Here is a 9,375-nt window from a genome sequence, read left to right as displayed (position 1 = left end):
TAATTTTCAGTATAGCAGGAGAGGAGCCTTGTTGGATCAGAAGAACAGTTTTCAGCTAAGCCACCATCCTGTTTTCCCGAGCAGCCTGCCAGATAGCCCTCAAGCCAGAGGCACAGGCCAAAGCCTCCCACCACTGCTGCCACCCAGCAAATGGTGGACTGCCATGGAATATGGAGGTCTCATTCAGCCTTGCCAGTTACGAACACTGGCTTGTTTAGGTGAAAACTGGGTGTTGCAGACTAGGGTAGAAAAAAGGTCCATGTGTCTTCTAAAGCAGGGATGACTATAATAGTATCTGCGGCTTTGAACTCGATTGGAATGTGGTCCAAAATATGTCTGAATACATTGCCTGCCTTCCTGCCTCCTTCTCTAAAGGGAGTCTTGCTTGACTGCATAGGTTCATTCAAGTGTATACGGAAGCTGCTTGCTAGACTGGGAAGATAACCCCAAGTGATAAATTCTTGAACTGGTAATTAGAAAACAGGACCTCCTCCTTTTCTTTGGAGGAGCACCGAGGAATTTTCAGGAATGAGGTCAATGAAGCCTGAATCCAGTGGCATCTTGGCTCTGCTGTCATGGTGCAATTTGGGGGGAATGAGACTGTGAGAGACAGAGCGGTGTGTCCATCACCACAAATAGCTCCCAGCTCAGCCCCTCCTCGTGCTGTTCTCTCTGCTGCCCCCAGCTCACCCAATGTTATTCAAAGTGTTCCAGGCTTACTGTTCCAGGCTTTGTGCCTAAGTTAGTAGTTGGCAGGTTGGTAAGCGGTTTCCTGGCAGAGCCCAGCTGCTTGAGGGTGTGTCCATGCAAGTAGACTCCTGGGGAGCACATGGCACCCATAGCAATGGGCTAAAAATGTAAAATGTAGCTAGGAAATGGCAACGTATTTGGAAAAAGTGCCATGAGACATTTTAAGACCGTAGGCTAGAGCAGGCTATAAATCAAACACGTAACATTTCACTTCTCATACTGGCAGAGAATTAAGTTGGGCGGCCAAAGGGACACTTAAGCAAAGCTACTGAGAACATTAGAATAACATTATTACACATGCCTCTTTTCATATATGAATAGAACATTATAGATGTTCTTATGTCAGATGATACAGCTCATAGTTTGGAACTTTCAGCCCTGTACTGGGACTCTTTCTTCCGAGGGGGCTTATCAGTATGTTTATGGGTTTGTGGGGTATGGGTTTGTGTAGGTATGTTTGCATGAAAGACAGATATACCAGGAATGGTAATGACTCACGGGACAGTACCTGGGCATGAAGCCACAGTTCTTGCCCCCTTTCTAACTTGGAGGGAGTCAGCGGTCTGTGTGGAATTGACAGGATTCTAAGCCAACATTCCGTCCCACCATTCTCCCCACTCGCTATACAACTGTGGGGAGCAGTTTGTGTCTCTCCCTTCATACACGGACGGTTCTTTGAGCAGTAACTGGCCACTTTAGGAAGGTGACTCCTGGGCAGCTGGACAAGGAAAGAATGTGACAGGCTGAACTCATGACAAAGGCTTGTGAGGGGAGGGAAGTTGTGATGTCACATCAGACAGAATTATACATCAGGTCTTTATAGCAGTGGCTGCAGCAAGACTGGGTCAGAACCAGTGGATACTGGATAAGGTCTAGGAAGATGGCTGAGCCAGGTTTTGAAAGCTGCCAAGAGGATTCTCAACTCCATGACAATGCAGAAAAGATGGCTGCTGCTGATCAAGGAGTGAAGTGGGCAACGGAACTGATTGAACAGAAGCTGGCGCTTGAGGAAGAGCAGGAGGTCAGTTTCTAGAGGACACATGGGGCTAGTATAATGGAAGCCCAGAGATTAGACTAAGGTTACACAAGGACTCCAGGAGTAAGCATGCACCTTGACAATGATAGTCAAGCCATAGTGCGAAGTAATGGGAAACAACTGCTTCAGGCAGTAGAGTCCAGGGCAGATGCCAAGGATAGAAAAGGTAAGTGCTCAAGACTTCGCCATTTTCTAATCTTCTGTATGTTTCACCCAGAAACACCGCTCCCATCCCCCTGCAAAGCAGCAAGAAATGGTACAGATGGACTCTCCACAGCTGGACGATGAAAAGAGGCATGGACCTATAAACAAAGGTGTTGAAGGGCTCAAGGTCAGAGGGGTTGTGACCTTCAGCATGGTTTTCAAATCTTGTTTCATTGTATGCAATGATCTTTATTTGTAAACTCATTAAACTAGTAGAATCCAGAATTTAATTCACTGGGTATGAGTATCATGTATATATGTTTTATGTTTTCTTTATTTACATGACTGAATGGTGTTACAAATTCTCTCATGCTAATAACACTCGTAATACCCCATCAGACATTGATGGGGACTCTCTGTGTGTGCATACATCAGCTATAGCATCTTAGAAAGTCAAGGCAATATATTTTAAATATAATACATGCCTCCCATGTCCAGAATCCAGGCTTGATGAGAGTATCCGACTTGTACTCATCTGGTACCAAATACAATAGTTCCAAACAGGAAGTCTTCTCTTTCATTTTTATCACCTGCACATAATGTTTCTCCAGCCACATCCCTGAGCCCTGTCCTGTTGTTCCTGGAAGATCCATGCTTGCTTGGCTCTTAAGATAAATTTCTCGGTATCCTAATTTCAAAGGTTGTTTGCCCAGAGTTGGCTAATTTTCTTCAGGCCAGTTGCTCTCAGAAACATACAGCACCAATTCTGACAGTTCATTCTGTAAGGGAGGGGACTCAGTGTAGGATGAGAATGGGAGATGACACCAAGTAGTTATACCAATATACTAAGTTTGTACTTTATGCTTACTTTCCCAAGTTTCTGCTCCAAAACAGTGTTTTAGGGCCACAAATGTTACCATTTTCTCCAGTAGAGGTGACCAACTGTTTGAACTCCAAACAGTTCCTTTACTCTGCCTTGTTGAACTGTTCTTTTTGCTGCCCTGAACAACAGTTACCTTGTACTACATCTTCCTTGGTCATCGCCTTGATTACTGGCTCCCTCTCTGATCTAAGATTGTGGATATTAGCCAGTGTTGAAGTTAGGTAATTTCAGTCTGTGGACTCAAGGATTTTATATTCTCTTATTTTGAGATCATGGTGCAGATTTAAAATGCAAAGCTACAGCCTGCTTCTCCCTTCTGAACTCATGTCTTGTGGCCATGGATTTCAATCTCAAAGTCTTGCTCTGACTGTACTATGGTTCTCAACATAGTTTATACAGGCTGAGATATGTTGAGTTAGTTAGTAAGTTAGTTAGTTAGACAGACAGACAGACAGACAGATTTGAATTTCTATTACTGCCCTTCTCAGGGGACCAACTTGGGGCAGTTTACAACAGTATAGGATACATACAAACATTAAAAATGATTACAATAATTAAAAGATTTAAGAACAATTAAAGTGCTATTAAATCCATTGCAATACAAATATCAGTGAGTCTTGCCTTTGGTACTTCTCCCATTCCATTTTGGGGAGGGATGCTTATAGAAGGGGGCCAACTCAGTTACACTACAGTTCATTGGCCCCAATCAAATGCCTGGCAGAAGAGCTCCATCTTGCAAGCCCTTCGAAACTGAACAAGCTCCCAAAGGGTCTGCAGCATTTCCAGGAGCTCATTCTACCCGTTCTTGGTACTAACACAATTTTACATTACAGGACAGCTATATAAGCTGAATAAGCAGCCAGCAACTGACCTTCTCCATTGCCCCTTTAGTAGCATACTCTTGTGTTGGCAAGTAAAGGAGAGAACTGCAGTAGTAACACCAGATACACTGGCCATTTTCTGCACTGATCAGGCCTCATTTAGAGTGCTGTGTCCATTTCTGGACACCACATTTTAAAAAGTAGATAAATTAGACTACATCCAGGGGAGGGTGACCAGGATGAATGAGGGATCTGTGAAGATAAGTTGAAAGTGCTGAGCATGTTTAGTCTGGAGAAGTGAACAGTATGGGGAGACATAATCACAGGTTTCAAATATCTCAAGGTTTAGTATGTAGAGAAGATGGAGCATACTTGGTCTTCTTGTTCCACAGGGTATGACTATAACTAACTAATGGAAATTACAAGGAAGTAGATTTGGGGCAAATCTTAGAGGCAACTTTTTAATAGACAAACAATGGAGTAGATTGCCTCAGAAAGAGGTGGAGGCTCTTTTTTTTGGGGGGGGGGTTGCAAAGGCTGGATGGCCATCTGTGGCAGTTGCTATAGTTATGTATTCCTGCCCTGAGGAGGATATTTGATTAGATGACTTCGGAGGTCCTGTCCAGTTGTATGACCCCCTTCCCCTAGGGCTACTCAAACAGATATGGAGATGAAGGTGTTATCTCCGCAGGTAAAAGAAAATAATCTAGTTAGCAGATTGCAATGTTATTACATTTGGCATTATGATGAGTAGAACACATTGTAGAAAGTAAAGACAAAAAATAAGCCCTTTGATCAGCATGTGTTTGGCCACAACTGGAAAGCAAAACAAGAATGTGTTTGCAATTACAGGATGAGGAGAAAAGTACCCAGTCATAAGCCAGATAATTCTTCACAAATCTCTGTCTCCCTCTCCCTCTGTCAACAGGGCCAGGAGAGGGTACGAAAAAGCTCTGTGGACCTAAGGCGAGAGATCATTGAAGTTGGTGGTACTCAGTACCTCTTTGAGCTACGGAAGAAACCCAAAAAGAAGAAGGAAGAGAAGAAACCAGAGCCTGAGCCAGAGGAAATTGTAAGGGAAATTCCATTGTCAGGGTCAAGGGAGGTGAAAGTTCTAGGGAAGCAGCAGGGTAATCCCAGAAATCATCCCTAATCAGATTTAGGAACCAGAAGCAAGGCAGCAAAAAAACAGATCCTTCTCCCAAAGTGGAGGCCTCTAGATGCATGTTACTCCAATGATAGGCAATGTCTGCCTTAAGTGCTTGGGAATGAGGGTAGGGATTGCAAATAGATAAGTCCTTCCTCAGGGTTTGAGAAGGCTTTCCTCTTGAATTGTTTTAAAACTTGCTATGCTTTCTGAGCTTATCCAACATCCATTGAACCATCAATTCTTCCCTGCAGACAGGACCTGTGGCAGAAGAGGACTTCTTGAAAGCTGCTGTACAGGGCAAGATGCACGTGGTAGAGAAGTTCTTGGCAGATGGGGGCTCTCCAGATACCTGTGATGAGGTATCACAATAGGGAATACAATTTCACATGATCTTTCCTGCATTTTTTAAATTTATTACTGTTTTCTTTAGAGCTATGAATTAGAATGTGAGACCCATCGACCGTGTTGTGTTAATCTCTGCACCTAGGATGGTCTCTAAACTGGAGAAAAGTGTAGATTTTGGGGCAGGACAGTAAGGGAAACTGAGAATACTCAAAGATGCATGGTCAGTTTAGTTTTTGGTAGGTGTGACAAATGTGGAACTGCCTTATAATGAGTGAGACCATTAGCCCAGCTAAAACACAGCATTGTTTCTTCAAGATCTCAGCCACCAGAACATCTTTCCTAACATCTGTGACCTAAGACTTTTAACTGGAAATACTGTGAACTGAATTTGGGACCTTCTGCATACAAAGCATGTGCTTGATCACTAAGCTATGGCCTCTCTCTGAACAAATCAAATACATGATTTTTGAGAGGAGGTATTGGACACCATTTATTTTTAATCTGAGAAATAAGTCTTCAGTTTAATATGAAGGCACATTAAGTACTTAATGTCTCAAAGAGCACCAATACAGGGGCCATGGGAATGACTTCTTGAAACACCTCTAGTCTTTAATGTCTGAATCCTTATATAGGTATGCCTATATACATCCTTATATAGGTACACCTTATATAGGTACGCCTGGCCTCAACCAGACCCAGGGCCTTTTTAGTCCTGGCCCCAACCTGGTGGAATGAGCACCTGGAAGAGCTGAGGACCCTGATGGAGCTGCCACAGTTTCGCAGGGCCTGCAAGACAGAGCTCTTATGCTAAGTATTTGGTTGAGGCCACGGCAAGGATGATCATGGCCCCTCCTGAGAAATGGCTGGAACACTGGCCTCCCCAATTTATATCAATACCCCCACAATGCCTGATGCTAGAGGTCTGTTGAGTGGGGGTGGGGTTTTCTTCACTGCCAGGGTTTGTTTTTATGACTATAAATTAATTGTTTTCAGTTGGGGTTTTTATTGTGGAGTTTTATTCTGTAACCTGCCGCAAGCCTGCTTGTTTGGAGTGGCAGGTAACAAGCCCAATCAATCAATATGTCCATTTAGTGCAAGAAGTGGATAACTGGAAAACATCAATGGGTACAACCCTGTGAAGTCTGCAAGAACAAAAGCTCCAATTCTTCTGTATATCTGGTGGACTTGAATTTTACAAACTTCCTCGGAGCAATGTTCGGAAATATTTCATAAGTGCCGGACTGATGATGTGGCGGTAGGCAGTGGGAAGATATCTTTAGCAAACAAAGCTTTAAAGACAAATACCAGGAGACCTTGTCCTACAGATATTTGGTGAAGGACCTTCTGTCTTTTACTGCCTCCTTTACTGAAGACTTCCTTTCTCTCCTTTCCCTAGTTCCGCAGGACAGCTTTACATCGTGCCTCACTTGAGGGATACACAGAAATAGTGGAGAAGCTTTTGGCCTATGGTGCCACTGTTGACTTCAGAGATCGAGTAAGATACCCTTCCTCACATCTTTCCACATCCATGCTTGCTTTTGTTCCGACCATTCTGCAGTTTCAGCAATGCCCTTCCTCTGTTCCCTATTATTATCAATCTCCTGTATAAAAGGAAATATTAATTGGACTGTTTGAGGATCAAAATTGGCTTTGAACCTTTCTACTAGCTCATGTGTAGCTGGAAAGTGCAGATGCATGGAAGTACAAAAGAAAACTCCAAGAGCAGATGCAAAAGAGTACAGGTGCATGGGGGAATTGCGCTCCTCTGCTGATAGATGTATTCTTCATGTGGACAGCTGGATGCCACTGCTATGCATTGGGCCTGTCGTGGTGGACATCTTGAAGTGGTGAAGCTCTTGCAAGAGAAAGGAGCCAATTTCAATGTCAAGGACAAGGTGAGTGAAGGTGTGAGGCTTCCATGAACTGCTTTTTGAGAATTGGGATGAAAGAAGAGCGTTATGGTAAAAATGGGGGTCAACTCTTGGGGGAAGTGGGTGAACTTTATGTGAAATCAATGGGGCAAAGAGGATTTTAGAGGTTGCATTGCATTAGGGTAACTGGAATATAAGGTAATATAATGTTTCTTCCTTCTGGTTTCTATCCTTCTATATCTGTTCAAACATAGCTTCTCAGCACACCTCTGCATGTGGCCACCCGCACTGGCGTGAGTGAGATTGTGGAACATCTGATTAACAATGGGATGGATATCAATTCCCGTGATCGAGTAAGATAACAGCCTTCGGATGGGGGAGTGCATGTCTATTTATTGCAAGACCTTGTCTGATCCGGAATTCGACTGGTAGCCAGGACAGTTGTTGGAGAGTGGGCCGGACGTGGGACCTTCATGGTATTCCTGTGAGAGCCCTGACCACTGCATTCTGGACCAGTTGCAGTTTTCAGATCAAGGTTAAGAGTGGGCCTGAGTACAATGAGCTGCAGAAATCCAGTCTAGGGGTGACTGTTGCGCTGTGCCTAGGTGTTCTGGAGCCAAGTAGGGCAACTAGTAGTTTGGCTTGGTGCAGATGGTAAAATGCCAGCCACGCTACTCTTGCAATCTGTGCCTCCTTAGAAAGGGAGGCATCCAGGATCTCACCCAGATTCCTGGCAGAGTGAGCCACTGATATCTGCACCCTGTCCAAGTTGGGCAATCGCGCTTCCTTGCTTGGACCATTCTTGCCCAGCCATAGGACCTCCGTCTTTGAAGGGTTGAGTTTCAGATGCTTGAGCCATCTCGTCACTGCTTCCAGACAGCTGGCTAAAGATTCTGGGAATCAAGGTTGTCATCTATCAGGAGGAAGAAGCCAGCATGCTCCATCCATGACAATGTTGAAACTGCAGCCCTTCCTATTAGACAGCTAATCCAATGGAAACCTTTGAGGGTATTTGGCAATGTTCTATCTCTGTAGCAGCCTGCTGATCTCTGACTCCAAAGGTACATTCAGTATATCCAGACTCCATTTGCTAAGCACTTGAGAGCTTTGAACTAGAGGGTTCTTCTCTGTCTTTTAGAGCTTCCCTTATTCTTATGTCAATATTAGCTTAGTTTGGGTGCCTGATTTCTGTCTCTTCTCACCTTCCACATCGTGGTGCTACCACGTCTGTTGTAGGAGGGAGACAGTGCCCTGCACGATGCTGTTCGTCTCAATCGCTACAAGATCATTAAGTTGTTGATTCTGCACGGGGCTGACATGATGGCCAAAAACCTGGTGAGTTTTGTGCTGTTTTGGCCCCACCCAGGGATACAATTTTAATATTTTAGTGGAGATTTTTCCTTCAGCTTAGCTCATGGGTTAAAGCCCCATTCTCCTGGCAGTTCAGCAGCCAGCTAAATCTAGGTGATGTTGCAGCAGTTGGATGATACAGATACTTACCTTTCTCACCTCTGTTTCCTGCCACAGGCTGGGAAGACTCCTACACACCTTGTGCAGCTATGGCAAAAAGATACACGGGAAGTGTTGGAAAAGCAAGAGCCAGACACAGCAGAGATGCCCGCATGAGGCAGATGGGGGGGGAGGGGAGCCAGGTGGGACCCCAGACAGAATGACATTGGATTCCAAGAGGCTGTTGTTACCACCCAATTTTTTAAAAAGTAAAACTTAGCAAGAGTTCATCCACTATGTGAGAAACAGAAATGCAATAGCTGGAAAACTCCCCATCACTATATTATCACCAGCCACACAGGTGAGTTTTCTGTTTATCGTACAGCTGTATATAGCAGAGGCACCCTGCCAAGTAGGCAGGTTCCAGTGTTGTATCCATGGAATAAAACTGAGTTGAACACACGAAGCTGCCTTACACTATCATACTTCTGGTCAATTATGTTTACTCTGACTGGCAACAGCTCTCGTGGTCTCAGGTAAGGGTCTTTCCCTTCATCTCCTACCCGGTCCTTTTACCTGGAGATGCCGGGGATTGAACCTGGGACCTTTTGTATGAAAGTTAGATACTCTGCCACAAAGCCCCTCTTGTGGACTGAGTGATTGATCGTCTCTACTGCATGATAACAAGCTAGCCTGCAAGGTCCTGAAATATCAAACTACTTGCAGTATGTTGGGCTAGTGTTGTAAAAGCAAAGGCTGTGTCTTACAGATATTCCAAGTAAAAGTACACCCTTGTCTCTGTGCAGAATGTTTCCAACAAGGCATACTGGTTTGCCATTTACCATCTGCTTGGCCTGGTTGGTAACCCCTTCTTTCCTTCCATGCATGGGCCCTCTAGCACTGTGTTCATATTGGGCTCTTTTTAC

General features: G+C 44.4%; 1 protein-coding gene across 1 annotated transcript; it reads left to right on the top strand.

The window, feature by feature from the left end:
* Positions 1-1,348: 1,348 nt before the first annotated feature.
* Positions 1,349-8,915, top strand: ANKRD2 (ankyrin repeat domain 2). The gene is made up of 9 exons (XM_077349444.1): positions 1,349-1,771; positions 2,004-2,117; positions 4,563-4,706; positions 5,036-5,143; positions 6,526-6,624; positions 6,926-7,024; positions 7,255-7,353; positions 8,237-8,335; positions 8,528-8,915. The coding sequence occupies exons 1-9, from the start codon at positions 1,631-1,633 to the stop codon at positions 8,624-8,626; spliced, it is 1,002 nt and encodes a 333-aa protein (XP_077205559.1). The 5' UTR covers positions 1,349-1,630; the 3' UTR covers positions 8,627-8,915.
* Positions 8,916-9,375: the final 460 nt, after the last annotated feature.

Source organism: Paroedura picta, chromosome 8, assembly GCF_049243985.1.
Source record: "Paroedura picta isolate Pp20150507F chromosome 8, Ppicta_v3.0, whole genome shotgun sequence".
Lineage (NCBI taxonomy): Eukaryota > Metazoa > Chordata > Lepidosauria > Squamata > Gekkonidae > Paroedura > Paroedura picta.
This window is presented reverse-complemented; position numbering and strand designations above follow the sequence as displayed.

Coding starts and splice junctions, on each gene's coding strand:
- ANKRD2 (XM_077349444.1), top strand. CDS start 1,631: ATGGCTGAGCCAGGTTTTGAAAGCTGCCAAGAGGATTCTCAACTCCAT. Junction 6,625..6,925: donor CTGTTGACTTCAGAGATCGA/GTAAGATACCCT, acceptor TCATGTGGACAG/CTGGATGCCACTGCTATGCA. Junction 7,025..7,254: donor ATTTCAATGTCAAGGACAAG/GTGAGTGAAGGT, acceptor GTTCAAACATAG/CTTCTCAGCACACCTCTGCA.